General features: G+C 41.3%; 1 protein-coding gene across 1 annotated transcript; it reads right to left on the bottom strand.

The window, feature by feature from the left end:
- Positions 1-699: 699 nt before the first annotated feature.
- scaf11 (SR-related CTD-associated factor 11) lies at positions 700-16,718 on the bottom strand. The gene is made up of 16 exons (XM_083907043.1): positions 16,571-16,718; positions 12,683-12,729; positions 12,421-12,566; positions 12,081-12,164; positions 10,107-10,186; positions 9,841-9,920; positions 9,718-9,755; positions 9,559-9,632; positions 8,615-8,740; positions 7,634-7,731; positions 6,307-6,995; positions 4,743-6,249; positions 3,917-4,248; positions 3,321-3,485; positions 3,122-3,241; positions 700-1,108 (listed from the first exon to the last, which is right to left on the bottom strand). Exons 2-16 carry the CDS (start codon positions 12,699-12,701, stop codon positions 1,013-1,015), a joined length of 3,654 nt encoding a protein of 1,217 aa, XP_083763169.1. The 5' UTR covers positions 12,702-12,729; positions 16,571-16,718; the 3' UTR covers positions 700-1,012.
- Between the last annotated feature and the right edge of the window lie 1,992 nt (positions 16,719-18,710).

Here is an 18,710-nt window from a genome sequence, read left to right as displayed (position 1 = left end):
CCAAGGCTATGAAAACATTACTTTCAAGCAGTTACACACTTATAGGTGGTATATTCAACTTCTGCCATTAGAACCTTCCAAATGTTACACACTGGACCTTTTACAGGCAGAAAAAATGTACACACAAAATGGTATGAGCCACTGTTTGTAGGGTGACCGTTGAGAGATGCAACCAAGCAAGATGGAGACAAAAAGAAAAGGTGCCAGACCCTCAGTGAGCGAGAGAAGGAGGCGTTTTCCTCTGACAAACACAAAGAACATCAGGAAGCAGCTAATTTATTTTACTACTCTCTGGACACGTTGCACAGTTCATGTTCTCGCACTGACATTTATTATTACACATTGAGGCAGGATGTTGGGGTCAGTTTCATCTGATTAGCCCCTCCCCAGGACCTGCACCACAGTCACTGCTGACTGGCCATTCCATTTAGCATTTCTTCAACCAAAACAAAATTATATTCACACTCATCAGATTCCAGCCCATGGTTGGACCACAGATTAATCGAGACAATGCACTTTTTTCTTTTTTAAACTAGCCTTTTTCTCTGAAATATGATATGATATTAACAAAAAAGAACATTGACAATATTCTGTTAATAAGCTATGTGATCATGGTGCCATGGAGGAGAAATCTTTCTTACCAGCCAGCACCCTGGGAGAGGCTCTCTACTACAGGAACTAATGTTGTTCAATGAGCATTGCATCACAAGTATCAACCCCCCACCCTCCCCCATCCTGCGCTCCTTACAGTAGTTCCCAAGCCACATGATCTATGCAAAATAAAGGGCTCTTGCATTATAATTTCTGATTGGGTCATTCTTTCCTAGCAAAATATGAAAATCTATAGAAAAAAATCTTCATCGTTCAATAAAAGGTACAGATATCAAAAAATGAAAATGCCGGCTCTCCAACAACTTTCAGTTTGGAGGCCAAATTCCAGCTTGAGGAAATTGCACTTGAGCAGCTGAATGGGTAACTGAGGGCGTCGCTGTGCCGTCAGCACAGCAGGTGGTCACTTCTTGCGAGCGTGCTTGTATTTGTCCACGTAGGCCTTCACCAGGTTGGCCACCTTGCTGGTGTTCACCTCACCGCTCTTGCTGTGACACACCTGAGGGGGGGGGGAACAGAGTGAAGGGTCAAACAAACAACATTGTGTATTGGCACCACATGTGGGACATGAATGAAAATATGGAATCCCAGGTGGACTTAAGAGTGTGATCGAGAGAAAATGGACAACATAAGTAGAGATGCACCGATCCACCTTTTTTCACTTCCAATCCGATCCCGATACCTGACTTTAGATAGCTGCCGATACTCCAATAATATTCCGATATGAATGCTCTGTTTGCTTGATTATTATTATCATCATTGTTTTTATCATCATTTTGATTAAAAGGCTTTAATAAACTCCTTTATACAAGCAAGTATGATATGTACGACTTTTACAATGTTTACAGCGACTTTACAGACCCCTGGCGGCACGCACGCACGCACACTTTTTGCAGCCAGCTAGCAGAGCAGTCAGGGAATCACTTGTGGAGACATTTCAGCAGACACATACACACACACGCACAGACGAATCGGAAATTTGCGATCCAACTACAGAGATTTCCAATCCGTCAATTACATCTGTATCGGAACCCGATACCGATACTGGATCGGATCGGCCCCATCCCTAAACATAAGGAAGAGTAAAAAATTTTAAGTGTTTGTTGTTACGTCTGCGTGTACAACTTACAATCTCCATTTCAATGACACCTTTTCAGCTCCACCTGATGGCAGTTACTGTCATTAAATGCGCAACACTAACAAAAGGCAGATGGAGTGAACAGTGGAGATGTTGTGGATTCATTCTGATACATTTCAAGAAAATAACATGTCAAGACGATCATATTTTGATGGCATGATTACACTCTGAAGGGAAAAACATAATTTTATACTGTTTTAGGATTATAATTCATTGCCACTTTGACATATTATATGTCATTATGGAGAGTGTTAAGAGCAACGCTCATTTTCCTGCTTTGCTGCTGTTGCTTTACATCGTTATCTTGTTATTGGTGCAGCAGACTTATGTTCTGCCAGTTACACCTGCAGGAACTGTGCTACTGTTGTTCATAGAAATATGCTTGACTAAAGCTTTCACACCATTGTTTTTAACCATGGTTAACAGTGAAATTGGTTCATAAATTCATCCATAAGAGAACTGCACACAACATAGCAAATTATTCCTTACTATGCCCCATGTTTTACTTTGCCTGAGGGTTAGGGTTAGGGAGGGAGCTTGAGCAAACTGAGGTTGGACATAACATCTATAAAGCAAGTTGCGTCTCTGTGTCTGTGACAGGCATATTTTGCTGACTGTTAGATCGCCCAAAGACTTTGGATATGGGTTGAGTTTGGCCGATGGTGTGCATCCTTGATTTTCTAATTTTCACTGATTTATCACACTACATCAGACTGGTGGCAGTTCATCAGCAGCAGCTGTGCTGTCTGGAGCAGGGAGGTGGGAGTGAAGAGGCATTTTCACAAGGTTCAACACAGAACATGGTGTTACGACGAAGTGTCCATTCACCAATACGTGAGCACATATTTATTTTGCATTCGCATGCTACTACTTCGCGGCTAACTTGGCGAACCTGTTTCCAAAGGTAAACTAGCGAGGCTACGATTAGTATTAGCGTAGGGCTAACATAACATAACACAAACACTGGGCAACCTCATTAGGCACAACACAAATGTTTTCATTTTTACTAGCGTGGCTGACAGTCACAACAGCTAGCTAAGCTAATGCTAATGAAAAATGAAAAATTAAAACATTTGCGTTGTGCCTCATGAGGTTGCACAGTGTTTGTATTCTGTTAGCCTTTACGTTCCTTATCAAGCATTACCATAACTGAAAAAATATTCTTCAGCTCCCACTATAGGATGCATACTTCCTACGGGCACTGCACTGGTTCAATTAAACAGCAATATTTTAATTTAACAGAGACAACACATTATCCAACACAGCCCTTCAGGATAAGAAGGCGCAGGATGTGTTTGAATTTCACAGATGGAGCAAATGTAATTGTTGCAAATGATGACACGCTTCCAGACATTAAGAAAAAGAAGCGCTCACCTTCTCTACTGCCTTGCGGACAATCTCCTTGTACTCCTCCTTGGTGATTTCCTTCTTTTGGTAGTAAGGTTTAATGGCTGTCTTCACTTCATTTACAGCTTTCTCTTGGATCTGTTGTTTCTACAACAGTGACAGTTATGTTAGATGTCTTGAGGATGAAAATGAGGGACAGAAAAACATGACATTACTTCAAAGTTACCTTTTCCTTTTTAGAGCTGTCGGGTTGAGCCTTGTGATGACCATACCGAGTTGTAGAGGATGGTAGCACTTGGCTTGGTGCCGTCTGTCCCTGGGTCACTCCACCAGCTTTGGTAGGAGTGGGAAGCAGGGCAGGTTTGCCATAACCCACCATGGTGCCGACCATCTAAGGAAAACCAGGATTTAAAAGGGTTTGTGGTAAGTTTACATACAGCACTCATGTATTTTAAAATGTTCTTCTTCAACCTTTAATGGACTTTATGCACTGAGCATCACCTACAACTTGCGTTAAATAGAAGCCAGCCCCTTAACTTCTGGTCATCACTAATGGGAAACTTGGACTTTTAAAGGTAACATTGGTGATATAGACCCAACTTTTACCTCGTTTTTAGTAGTTAGCTCCAAGGGATTCAACATGGCATAAAATTAAAAAGGTATTTCATTTTAAGTGTCATAAGCACTGGAGCATCTATCTGTGTGAATACTCTTGGTAACTTGGTACCTGCAGGTTTGGCTGACAGCTCACCGGAAATAGTTAGGCTGACTGATTGAAAACCAGGGAATGACATATAGTCAATTCACCACAATTTACCATACCTGAGTCATGTGGGGATCAGGCTGGGCTGCTGCAGTCAGGCTGCCTTGCTGCATGGGTGGAGGCGGTGGGGGAGGAGGTGGGAGGCCCTGAGCGCCAACAGCAGGCACCTGAAGCAGTGGCACAGCAGGGTGGAGATGCACAGGGACTGGAGGAGGCATGGCGTATGGTGCAGCAGGCTGCAAGCTGACAGGCAGGGCTCCTCGTGGGCCCTGCATGGGGTAGTGATGGTGAAGAACATTCAGCTGAGGAGGATGAGGAGGAGGCACGTTCATCACAGGCACCGGAGCGTTACCTGGGACTGCCTGGGGAGGGGGCTCACTTTTAGGGGGATCTGCAAATGAAAGAATTTTGTATTTAGAGAAGTGTTTGGCAGTAACAATGCATTAACTGTAATGTTTGAAGTTTGACAGTTGATTCAGAGGACTATATTTGTACAAGTACAAATATATTTTAATTAATCCATTCATTAATAACATGTGCACTTGAATGAAGGTGTTAATGGTTCAAGCAGAACATGTAGATTCAAACAAGTAATTGACGCAAGTACGCAAGACCTTCAAAAGGTATAAATGAACAACTTCAAAGTCGTCAGTTTCCTCTAAAAACACACAAAAATATATATTTTTAACTTTTTGTGCCTGGTAACAGTTGCATTACAGCATTAAATTTACATTTTCTTTTGGTATCAAATATACTTTGAATGTGGATTCATGTCATACCGTTTTTAAACATTTTCTCAAACAGCAACAGTAGTGTTTCTGACAAGAAATAACTTAACATAAAGCTGTTTTTTCACAGTAATGAGAAAAACTGAAGAGAATTCACCTGCTACTGCAGCTGGCTGCTCTTCCTTTAATCGGTCCCAGGCTCCCGGTCCACCTCTCTCCTTCTTGGAGTAATAGTCCTGAACGTCAGCAGGTAGTGTCCTCCTGACAGCCCAGCTGGAGGCCGAGGACCATCCCGAGCGGTCGAGCATGGAATCATCTGACTCTTTCCTCCGGCCACCACCCCTGTTTTCATTGAAGCGACTGTATGCATCATTCCCTGAATTATTGCCTGTACCTGAGAAGTTGTTTCTGGGCTGCCAGCGGTTGTCAGATGTCTCTTCCTGCTGGGTGTAAAAGCTCCTATTACCACCACCACGCCCTGCACCTCTGCCACCCCGGCCACGTGACTCTCCCTTATTCCCACCACTGCTGCGGTTGTCTTCCCAGCGTGAGCCACCACTAAAGCCAAAGTCCCGGGTCTTGCTCTCAGCTTCAGTAGTCTTTTCTGTGACCCAGTCAGGATTTTCTGACCAGCCCTGGCGTTCTGGGGAACCTTCAGAAGGCACACCATTTTCAAAGCGGCCAGCGCCTCCGTGATACCTCCGCCCTTCACCACCAGACCCACTGCCCTGACCCGACCTCCACCCACCTCGACGCTCCCTCCTCTGCGGAGACTGCTCTCTGGATGTTGGATATTCAGGGCTGGGACCCCGTCTGTATGACCTTGTTCTGGATCGAGACCTAGACCGAGATCGGGACCTGGATCTAGAGCGACTCCTTGATCGTCTTCTCCTCCTCTCACGACTACGCTCCCTCCTAGAATGGTCTCTCTCTCCATCACAGTCACGGTCACGATCCCGGTCTCTGTCTCTGCTGCGAGCCCGCGAAGAGCGGCTAGAGGGTGGGCTGCCATCACGCTCTCTTGAGCGTGAGCGTGAGTGCCTGGATGGCTCTCGCCGAGAGTCTTTCTTAGGTGACCAAGTGGAGGTTGGGGAGTGGAAGCGGGAGCGGCGCTGCCTGCCATTCTTTCTCTCCTCGCTCTTTTCCCTCTCATGTTGGCCCTCGTAACTCTCATTCTTGATCACCTGGCTTTCTGAAGGAGGAGATCCTGCAGCAGCTGAATCAGCATTCTCCTTTGACAGTTCCAAAACGGCACCATGCTCACTTGTGGGCGAACTGCAGTCCATGGGGACAACATTAGTGTCATCCGTAGATGGATGGTCCATGCTTTCTACAGAACCATCAGCTACTGAAGGCTCCTCTGATTCAGCCCTCTTTGTATCGCTGTCCTCAACAGCTTTTGCCTCAGGGTCAGTTACACATTCCTCTAACTCACCAGCAGGAGGGGAACCAGTCTGGACCAAGTTCTCACATGATTCGGCTTGTACTTCTTGCAAAGATTCTTCATTATCTGCTTCAACCGACTCTGCACAAATGACCATGTCAACATCCCGATCCTTTTGCTCATCACAATGGGGAGATATCGGGTCTTCCAGCAGAGCATGTTCAGAGTCAGGGGGTGATAGAGAGGCTCTTTTCTCAGAGTCCTTGTCTCCAGATTCAAAGGGACTGGATGGCTTCTCCTCCTCCTCCTCCTCCTCCTCCTCCTCCACCGCCTCCACGTCATCCTCCTCCTCTATTTTGTCCTGATTGCTTTCAGAGCATGAATTAGGGCTATGAGCAGGTGAATCTGAAGGACAGGACGGGTCCTTATCATCTTCCTCTGGCTTAATTACTTGTTCATTGGGTGGTTCCTGGGTCTCATCGGTGTCCTGTCCCATATCATTACTCAAAAGTCCTGAACTTTCTCCCATATCAGGACTGTTAAGATGGTCCTGATCTGCAGTAAGGCTTCCTTCAGCATCAGATTGCTGCTGCTCGGATTCATTTGTGTCCTGCTCATTGTCTCTTTTTTCCTCCTCCACATTGTCACCGCCATCGCCCTCGTCCTCCTCTTCAGTTGCTGCTGGGCTGCTAACAAATTCGGGAGAGCGTTTTTTTCTTGTTTGGGCTTTCCGCTTGCCACTCGCCTTTCGGTTTATTACCTGTTTGCCCTTCCTCTTGGCTGGTGCTTGAGAAGTTTTAGTCGGCTTGGCGGACTGGTTGGTCGACGAATCAGAGTCTGATGAACTTGATTGAGGAGGTGATGGGTCAGATGCCGGAGTCTCTTCCTGGGTTTTGCTGTTGCGTCCAGACCTTCTGGTTGGTAAAGAATCAGCCCCTTTGGTGGAAGCTTTGGAGGTTGAGGCTCGACTGCCTCTCTTCTCTCCCCCTTTGGGACATGTGATGGCACAGACGACACCTTCAAATACTGGGGGAGAAAAACTACATCAGTAATTGTATTTACATATCCATCAATGATTTGCTTAGTCTCCTTTATGCCAGTCTATAGCACATATATAGGGTATTTTAAATAGTTTGTGTGCACATGTGAAACTTCAATTCATGGTGAAAAATTGAGAATCTGTGCAGGACAATTACATCCACATAGACAGGCAGTCTATCACATCTTAACTAGCCAATGTTTTCCAACTGTCCAAATTAAAATCATATGCACACGATTGACAAGTGTATTCAACATTCGGCAAGCATCTTGTTATTTTTTGGTGATGGAAACATTGTAGGAGAAATGTTTTGAGGGTGTCTGTGCTCCACCAAAGATCATCTGTGAGGGAAGAGGCTTCCCTCTGACACAATTATGTGTCTTTTTCCGGCTGATTTTTTCATGTCACTTTCATAAAACATCCCAAAAAATAATAATTTGGGTGTACCAACTTTGGCAACTCTTCATTAATTAGGCAAAATATGTCCACTGTGTCTCAAAAGAAAACCACTAAATCATGCACTTGAGAAAATGAGAAACCAAAGTTTTTCCAATGACATTCATTAAGACACTCTTACAATCTATTAGTAACACATTCAACTCCTAAGGTGTCAGATGTGACTCACCAAAATGCCCAGAGCCCACGGGTGAGCTGGGGCTGAAGGGAGGTGTGCCGAGTCCAAAGGGAAACGTGTGGCTGCAACTGGCTGGATAGAAACTCTGCCTAAAAAACACAAAATGGTAACAAATAACTCTCAGATTTCCCATCAGTGACTGAAATAGTAATATAGACCTGACCTTGATTTTGTTTGAACAAAAAAACTTTTTTGCTTGTAAGAATTAAAAATCATGTGCGACTTAAGCTCATAGCCGATTGGGTGAATTTGGTTTTACCGCAATGGTAATTGGCTCGAGTCATGGACAAACACCACAGTCCAGAAAGAGAATCGTGTTTTGTAGTGTCTACAGTATGAGATCAGATCAGATAGGAATAGAGTTGGGCCATATGAGCAGAAAGCCTTTTTATAGAAGTGACAAGTGTTATGGAGTTTCTTGAATGCATCTCATAGCTGTTCCTCAAAGCTCTGTTTCCATAAGGTTAAGTCACCTCACTGTGTGTTACCCTGCAAAATAGAACTCTTCTATACCATGCTACAGAGAACTAGCCATTTTTTTTAGCAACAACGTTGTCGATCCTTTGCAGCTTTAATGGCTTTGAACCTCATCTGTGTTGTAGTGGAGATGATGCCCTATGGTCCCCCATGTCACACATTATGGCAGCAATAAGTCAACATGCAGCTATAAGGTTTATGTTATGATATCATGCAAAAATGGATGTCAGTATTATTTTGAATGGTAAGACATGGTACAGCCACAGACCTAGACAGAAATTATTCCTGTCAGATCAGTGTTGCTCACAAAGGAAAGGAATGCTCTGAACTTGGATTTCTAACTATCAAGTTCAGTTTAGTCATCATGTTTAAGGGGTCCCCACAGCCTGTAAAAACAGCTGTTAAATGTATTCTGTGGTGCTCGGGGGAGATGATGAGACTTGCAAGTTAGGAAAATAAAGTCTTAATGGCAGTCAGGTGGGGTTTATTTATTACCTTGAGGTGCCATTAGCAGGGATGGCAGCAGCACAGGACAGCCATGGACAGCCCTGCATCTGGGGTTTGCACTTGGCAAAATCAGTGTCATAAGGTATGTCCTCTGTCATCCAAATAGACTCCGCACTGCAGGATAATAAAAACAAGTTATTATTTTATGAAGCACCCACCAAATATGCAGAGGACTATATGGAATATATTTAACAGTATGCTCAAACAGCAAGGAAAGACCTTTGGACGCAGTGTACCATGCAAACCAGCAGGTGGCCTTCTTAACATATTATGATATTTTTCCCTTACCGTACAGAGCTACATAGAAAATTGCATGTGAAACATAAGGGTATTGAAGTAGGTAGTAGTAACAATAATTATTAGAAATATGCAGGGGTCAAAGTAATCCCAGTAGGCCAGTCACTATTCACACTAGTCAGGAACCATTACAAAAGTAAAGGTTTAATACAGGAGTACAAAGAGCAAAAATATAATATTCATTATTTTGAAAGAAAAACATTAAAGCAAAAAATATAGAGATAAATATATATTTTTAGAAAGCATTAAGCAAAGCTGATATATTTCCCACACTGGTGATGTACCATGTTTAACATATTTTGTTGTCCGTCTACAGCAGACTGTGACAAATAAATTGCTTCTAAAAACACAATTTTTGTCAAAGCGATGTAACTTTCTCTTCAGAAAATTTTTTATTTTGCATAATGTGAAAGGAAATTACAAGCTACAGACCAATGCATTGATGATCAATGATCATAGCTTCTCCTGACCTGGTGATTTCATTGTAAACCAGACTATTATGACCGTTTTACAGCTAAAAGGCAGTACCACAGTTACTTGTCACACTACAGGACAAGAAAACATTATCGTGTATTACTGTACATGTCATAATTTACTAGAATTTTAAAAAACTCATTGAGGGGTGTATGCCTTACAGGTCCTGTGTTGATGTGGTTGTTATTGAGACACAGGGAGACGGTGACCAAGCACAGCACTCTGTCCCTCTAACCTGGAGAGAAATTGAAAACTGATGAGATTGGATGGAGGATTAAATTGAAGCAAATACCAACCAATGGGCACATGAGAGAATTAACCTTTTTTCTGCTCAAAGAGGAGGGGTCCTCATCGTTACCTGCAACGGACATTTACATATTAGACCTCACTGAAGAAATGGAGTAGGTAACAGATTTCTTAAGGTAAAATGGTTTGTAACTTACATTTCCTCACAAGTCCTTTTGTTTTGGCATCTGCTGTCCTCTCAGACTTTTGCCATCTTAATCTTCTGGCAGATTTGTTTCTGAAAACAATAATACAATTATAATTGTTCTGAGATTGCTTTCGCAAAACATGATTTCATACTTTCTGAGTTAGTAAGACTGAAAAATAAAGCTTTTGGTACTTTTCCCTGATAGTGACTGATCAAATACTTTCACTTTCTGTAAGCCGTTATGATCCTTTAATCACAAAACATTTCAACACTCACTTGAGACAGACTTTTTGTTCAGGGTTTCTACAGCAACAATTATCAGCTTCAGGTTGAGTTGTTTGCTTCCTCACAGGAACCTTAAAATAACAATGACAAAAGCAATGCGCATTTTATGGTAAAAACTTTGACACAAAGGTTAGTCACGGCTCTGTGTGCTTAAATGACAGCAGAAGGTACACAACGTAAAAAAAAATTGAAAAAAAATCTGTAGTTCTGTGTTAAATGACAACCACATCATTACAAATAACTAGAGATGCACTGAAAATTTGGCGACCAAAACGTATCGGCAACACATGCAAAAACTGATGCCAGCACGTGGCCGTCTTTCCCGCTTAAGCCTTGATTATGCTGTGTCCCGGGGCTCTACAGACAGCTCATGACCTATATATTCAAAATATTCAACTTGTGCTGCCGGATAAACGTCCGCCGCCTAGCAACAGTAGTAAACAACAACTTTACGCATATCGCTTACATTGGTCTCAAAATGACAGACCGTCTCTCTGTGGTTCAAGTATTGGGACAAACATCCCAGCTCCACCAGAATCACCCGGAGGGCTTTTCCCCCTGGGTCACCACTCGTTTTTTGTAACGTGGTACCAATCTCCAGGCTCTGTGTTCTCGGACACAAGAGTCATACAAATGCGTATATAAGCGGACTTGCTTGGCCAGTCTTCCATTGAAAATTAAGAGTTGGTGCACGCCGCAGCTGACAAAGTTACAAAAATTCAGAGGTGCACGCCCTAGCGCCTTTTGGAGCTCACACGCCTGGTCTGACACAAGATGATGACATCATTTCTGTCACATGCCCGGCACACTATGGCGACCATAAACCTAGCTTTAGAGTCTGTCAAAGATTAGTTTGGAACACCAATAACGGTGGAACAGCCACCTATTAGTCTCTTTGCGCAAAATCGAAACTTGGCTTCATACAGTGCAGATTATGAACTACCCGTGACATTCCCTCTGATCCACTGCACTTTGTCGCAACTGTCCTCTATCCTCATCATAAAGATCATTATGTAGGGATAAAGCTACACATCGAGAAATGATCCATGCTGTGCTGGATACGGAGAGCCCGCTTGGAGACGGAGGAGCATGCACGCTTGTTGTCTGATATGTTCGATAAGATCCTCAGAAATATTTTCATAGATTCTTAATTGATTTATTCTTTGAAGCATGTATATTAATATACACAATTGCAATGCCTTGACTTTCGTGAGGTAAGTACACACAGTCAGGGCCATAGAAAATAAAAACGGAACAGAATTGGCATAATAATGTCTTTCGGTTTTTGGCCAAGTATTTCCTGATTTTCGGTTTCGGCCAACAATTTTCATTTCAGTGCATCCCTACAAATAAAATTTGTAAGTCAATTTTAAAATACTCCTTCCATGAACAGACTAATCATATATAGTGACATCCAGCATTCAGACATATTTTGCACAGACAGCATTGTGAGATTTCAAAAATATATAAGAACATTTGCTAAATTTATTGTAAAATTTCTTTGAGATATGTTGGATTACAAAATAAAGTCCAGCAGTTAACAGGGCTAACACTTTTTAAGCTAAAATTGGTATATCCATTCGAACATTGGGAAAGTTCAAGTTCAAACCATAAAAATCAATTTGAGTTGAGTTGAGTCAAAATATATATCTAAAACACACAGACTGTGTGAAGCTTGAAGTTCAGCTTGACCTGTTTCCATTCTCTCTTTGCTCAACAAGCAGACAATAAAGACACTAAAGCACCTGAAAGCCAGGTGTTGAAGTACTTCTGGTTAAGTACTACAGCTCATAAGTTACTGAACAAATCAGTTAACTTAGAGCTTAGCTGATGGGTAATGGGTCGACAAAGACTTAATATTCATTCAAAAATGGACAGCCCTAACAGCTAATGACCTGCTTTGTAATGCAGCCGTCATATGCTCAAAAAAACCCCGAAAAAAACGCTGGTATAATCCAGACTAACCTCCACACAGCGGAGATTCCCATCCCATCTGTAAACATGAGAGAAAGGTCTTCTGTCCACTGGACAGGACGGAGCCATCTGTAACTTCAAAATAAAGACATACCAATTATTTTAAGCTCTTTGGAGTTAAATTTGTGGTGAAAATAAAACCGACTTGACAATTCACAGGGTATGAATTCATGAGCATAATTTTGACAGACACAGATGTAATGTCATTATTAGAAGCACATGCTGCATTCTAATAAACAGTGAAATAAACAAAATATCTGCCACTAAACTGATGCTTTTAGTCCAAACACACAGCACTGTACTTCACATGCATAGCAGCATTGAGCATTACCTCTGCCCATGTGACAAGACATCTGAGGCAGAAGACGTGGCAGCAGCTGTCAGGCATGGCAAGCTCGCTTCCAGCCAGGATGCCTAAACAGATAGGACACTTCTCCGCCTCCTCAGTATCCGCCCCATCTGACGGGCCCTGACCGCCTACAAATACAGAAGAGGGGATATTTGTTAATTACAACAGAAATATTAAGACATATTTTCCAATAAGACCATTTGAATTTGGAATTTGGAAAACATGGATCACAGAAATAACTCACTACTTTCAGCTCCAGTCATGTCTGGCCCTGGGCTGTCCCAATCACAACTAAAACAGAGAAAAGAAGAGAGGAAAAAAGGAGAGAAGATTAGGAACTAGTTGAACAGGGAACTAAAACTGCAGCATGACAAATATTTAGGAATGTCAATTTTTTATTAAAATTCTAAATTGTATTTCAATAATTTCACATTTGAGCTGTAATTTTCAGTTTGAAATGCCTGGCTGCAGTCTCATAGACCATTTGAAGTAGTAACCCTTCAGATCCAGCAGATGGTGCTTGTAAGGTTGCCTACCATATTAGCATATGACCGTGACTGACAAAATCACTTGTTTTGTACAGGTCTCTGTTGTGTACAAAGGCAGCCGCAGCAGCTACAGCAAACCTACATGAGGGAGGCTTTGTGGAGTTCTGGCTCCAGATGGAATAAAATGTTGTGAGAAAAGTTTCTCCTGCATTTACTAATTTGTGCTCTGGATGTGGATAGTAGGGGCCTTTCTGCATGTTATCCCTGGGTGTGCGTGGGTTTTCTCCGGGTTCTCCGGCTTCCTTTCACAGTCCAAAAACATACAATATGGGGATTAGGTAAATTGGACAAGGTAAATTAGGTGTGTGAGTGAATGGTTGTTTGTCTGTGATGGACTGGCGAACTGGCCAGGTTGTACCCCACCTATCGCCCTATGTCAACTGAGATGGCACAGCACCCCCCGCGACCCTCATGTGGAGGATAAAGCAGTAGATAATGGATGGATGGATGTGAATAGTTAGTACCGAGTCAAGCGCTATTCCTAGTCTTCCTACCATCCACAAACTTAAATATACACACACATATATTGAATTTACACAGCTATAGATTTTTACTGCCCTTGATTTTCAAAATCAGTCCCCTACACTGGGTGACCTGAAACTGAAACAGAATCTCTTAACAGCAGTACTTACAATGCTCTGACCGTTTCCGAATGAATTTATGAACACACTCAGGAATCAGCCGGCTAATGATTCGACACTATAAACCCATGTCTGTGTAATTTGACTCTTAGTATACACTCCGGGCTCCTCATATATATATATATATATGGTAAAATACCTTAGGCAATGACACATGAACTATGAGTGAGGCCGTGGAAAATGTGGTAAATGATAAATGTCTCTGTCTGTAGGTAATCGACTAAACAAAAACATGTTTGCACATTGTAAATTCTTGCCCTTGCATTTAAAATATGCACCTTTAATAATAAGCATTGGCAAAGTAGTTATACTGTAAGCACACTTGCCATGACAAATAGTAAATCTAGCTTCTTAATTTCTCCAAAGCTGTATCAGCAATGAGAAAGCTTGTTCATTTTACAGTCTTTAATTGTTTAGCCCCAGGGTTGATTTGATGCTTGGTTTTAGAGTCCATCCCTACACTAAGAAACAATAAGCTCTGCTATTCAGGTAAAAATTCAGACAAAACAGAAATGGACACTGTGACAGGAGAGCGGTAAACGTGCGTTATACTGCTTAGCTTCCTGCAAATGGCACCTGCAGTAAGCGGCATTGGTTGAATGGTACTGGTTAACTGATAAATGCCAACATGCATAGTTCTACAAAACCCAGATTTCAGTGCCACATGCACACACAGCAGATAATACTTTCTGCCTCACAGAAGCAGCAGAATTGCGTTGTGCCAATGTGTGTCAAGGAGCCAAAGCACTGAGTGTGCATAAGCTGTGAGTTGGATAGCAACCTGAACGTATCTGGGTATCTACAGTATATGAGGCACACTTGTTTTGCAAAGCCAGGCATCTAAATGTATCTTTTAATTGTGGTAGGATATGTAGAGAGGTGGAAATGATAAAGGTATCACATGTTAACAAAGATGAGAATCCAACTTTTCAACAATAAGTGCATATTCGTCAAGGTAATACCCCTGAATCTGTCAACAGTCAATATTCCATCTCTTTTTATTACATAAACTACATTGTAGGTTGCATGCAGATAAATCCCTCTCCAACATGTAGTCCTACAGTAAGAGTCCCAGCTACAGTCTCGGTAGATTTTCATTATTGCTATATCACAACCTTGGCTAATGTGCACAGGCGGACAAAACAATCAACAAATATACAATTTGAAAAGTTCGGTAACTGACTTGTCGACAGCATTAAGAATGTTTGAGAAGAACATGTATGGCTGCCTTTCCCTCCTAACACTAAAAAAATCTAAACAAATCAACATGACTTGCTTTGTTACAGTGCAGGACTGGACATAAAAAGCAACTGAACTAGTCACATAATTCAGTAATAGAGGAAGGTGATATACTAATTGTCTGGATGTGAATGTGTGGACAGCAGATGCAGGTGATAACTCTGGCAAGTCTTGAACCTCAAGGCTCAAAAACAGGAGTTGAGATTCCTTTATAATCGTCTTTCTTTAGCCTTATTAAATTTTATTGTAAAAGCACGGCAGGAAATTTTGGCACAACTCTAAATATGCATGAGAATGGAAATTAAAAATGTCAGTATCACTTAGTGTCAAACCAAGGCATTTCAGCAAATGGCACGTAACCCTTTACAACTTATTCCAACCTTTATTGACCAAGGTATAAACAGTCAAGAAATAAGGTAAAAACATCAGAATGAATGGGCACAAAATCAAACCATTGGCATGACATGATAAGCATGACAATGTAGCTGATGATATAATATTTGAGTATGGTGATCTGATAACAGATAAACGAAATTCAAATTACAGCTTCTTGACTTGGTCTTGTCATTTTGTGTTGTGTTGCTGCGCTGTTGTAAATAGGATTGTAACTATGCCAAAAACTGTATTCCATTTAAAGTAAAGAAGTTGTGCAGAAATGCATGTTCTATCACACATTGGTGCATAAATGTTGTTAGAGTAATGCTCAGTACTGTAGCCTGAATCGTTCTTGTGATGCAGCAAATTCTACAAGTGAATGAGAAAGTGTTTTCCATTTAAAACCCACTAATTTTACTGAAACAGCAATGGCTGATAACATGGGGATCAGGTAAAGACTGAATGATCTGATTAGTTGTGATTTTAGGTTTCTGTGATCCAGACGGCACACTCATCATTTACCTTCACTATTATAGTTGAAGTAACATAACTCCTACACGCCATCAGGCCTCTGCAGCGAGCAAACAATGAGCAGATTGGTCCTATGCCCCAGACTCAAATCCTCCCATGGCTGAGTTCGTGGTTTAGTCCACTTTAATTGTTTTGAAATGTGTCCAAGTCTACACAACATACTCAAATCACAGCCACTGCGAAGGGAGAGAAACCAACGGGTCTCATTTCAAAACACTTAAAATAAACCAAGTCAACACAAGCCATCAGTCTCTCGCCTTGTGCTCAATCTGTCATCTCACTCAGTTATTCGATGGACTTTAGCTATTCATTTAACACTACCGGCTAACTTGTTATTCTGATATCCTCAACTGAGCTCTGGCCTAACGGTGCATTACGAGCATTGTGTTAACTTCTATCAGATGAAGTGACTGTTGTTAGTAGCAGCTGAGTTTATGTGTGGATAGTTGTTTGGGGCAGATACGGCCTGGCTCCTGAGGGCAGAACATTAGCACCAACTTGACCAACCAGTGCCAACACGACGGTGACAACATGGTTGTTGTTGCTTTACCAGACAGCTACTGCTAGCTAAAAACACCGCAACATACGCGCTAGCTGGTTGTAGTTAGCACGGAAGCAAACACGGCTAAATAGCGTCTAATATTAGCAGCGGCGATTACACTGAAGGTCATGAGTTAGCTGGTTGGCTAAGCAAATTTAGCTGAAAGCTAGCTGCATTGAACAACAGCACCTGTCTGCGTCGCTTTTAGCTTGCTAGCTATTAGCTCCTGTTAGCCAGCAGCGACAATTGTTACTCACCTTTTAGTGCAACTGCGGCTGGTATGCACCTTTTAAATAATATTTTTAACCGTCCAAACCCCTGCTATGAAAATGTTGACGACTCGCACTATCTGGGAAGTGTTTCTGGCTAAAAACGGAGTGGAGCTTTCAGAAAGTCTCAGCCACATGTCTCACGGTCCGGCAGAGAGTCCGTGCAGCTGGCGACACCAACAGGCGCCGCCGGGTATTGCAGAGCCAAGCGGATTTGTCCATCTGATGATAATAAAAATAACAACTAACAGCTGAAGGAGTCATCTGCACACATTTGGAATCTCACATATATATATACCCTATATATATACATGCAATTCATATTTTCAAACTTAAATGTGTTGCAAATAAAAGGTATACAAATTAATTGATTAATTAGGTACTTGGCACTGCATTATTATTTCTAACCTCGATAAATGCTGTAAGGTTCGGTGGACAAGAGTATTTCATATACAATTTGTAAATAAAAAAAATTTTCTTAATTTAAAATATGCAGTGTACATGCACTGTGGTGCAGATAGAAAATGCATATTGTTTAATAAATATGAAATAATATAAAATAAGTTTTGTGTATTGTTGGTTATTAATTACTGACAGTAAAAATGGAAAACGGTAAAATAGCAAAATATAAGGCAAAAAATAAATGAAAATACAGATTCCAGTTCAAGATTAATTCTCAAACTATATAATTAACTTAACAGACAACAGAAAATAATATTAAACCGGGAAACACTCAATTAGGAATTAATTAATGTCTATCTCTTCTTTTTATCTACCTGTTCCTTTTGCTTTTTTCCTACTTTTTTTATAACTTTTTCTTGCAGACATTTAATTTTATGATCGTCACCTTCGTTGCTGCATGTAGTCAACTTCCACTGTCATCTATCTATAAATAAATAAGCCTGTGTCCAATTTGACTGTATGGACAGATTGTTTTTTGTTATCATCAACTCTCACATAAGCGCAGAAAAAAACAGCACACTGGATCAAATCTTACAAGTGAAACAACTGACGAGTTGTTTCACCATCACAGACACAACACAAGTCAAAGTGAGAGTGGGCACAGAACAGAAGGGGCCAACATTCACAAGCTGTGTGGGCCTTTTTAGTGAGTGATTGAAGTCCACACAGGCATCATCATGGTAACGCTCTTTGGCCTCAGTGGTTACAGAACCTGCAACATAATGAAAGACATGGTGGTTAAATTGAGCAAGGGTTGATTGTTTTCTTTTTGGGTTTTTTACCATGACCTCAACAGCACACAACACTGATTACTGCTGAGCTTTGAACAACATACACGGCTGTAGAAGTAATCTAGCAACAAACACGTCGGATTATACTTTGAGCACCGACAAAATGTGCCACCTTTTGGTTATTGCAGTGAAGAAAGCACTTCGCGCGTTTCAGAAGAGGTGGGAAGTGGAGCGCTCAACAAAAGTCTTTAACAATTCAATTATACGTTGAAAGGAACAAGGAAAGAGTGCAGTGGTTGAGCAGAATAAAGGGCCGAGCTTGCCAGTAAATAGAGATTGTTAACTTAGTTTCTATCAGACGTGTTTGAAGTTTTCAGTGCAAAACCATGAAAACGGAATTCTCGGTCATGTCTTTATTTAAAGCAGAACACACAGAAACAGGAGTACAGTGAGAGACACTGTTTAAAAATTTAAATTTTTAGTCTTCAGATCAGTGTGGTATGTTTATAACTAAGGGAACACATTATCTGATCAACGGTGACTCTATTTCCATAGATGGACGTTAAATCATTTTGTCATCAGGGAATTATACATTTTATATCGGTAAATACTTTATGTGAGACTTTTTTACTTCAATATTTAGCAGTTGCACTACTTCAGCTATTGATTACAGTAAGTCTAATTCTTATTTAATTGATAAATTTCCGCTATCTTTTTAGCCTATATGAACTTGTTTTATATTGATATCATTTAAGCCAACAACTTCTATTTTCCGTTACTTGTATTAAGAATTCAATCTGGCTGTTTGTATCAACTGTTGACATCATTTATATTAATAAATGTTATATAAATGCCATCTTGCCACCTCAGTTTTCACTCATTTATCAATTTGGCTACAGTAGGCAGTAATTAATTACATCCTTTGAATAAATTCA

The sequence above is a fragment of the Microchirus variegatus genome (assembly GCF_963457635.1).
Source record: "Microchirus variegatus genome assembly, chromosome: 20".
Classification (NCBI taxonomy): domain Eukaryota; kingdom Metazoa; phylum Chordata; class Actinopteri; order Pleuronectiformes; family Soleidae; genus Microchirus; species Microchirus variegatus.
The sequence above is the reverse complement of the archived record's forward strand: the minus strand, read 5'-3'. Positions and strand labels throughout refer to the sequence as shown.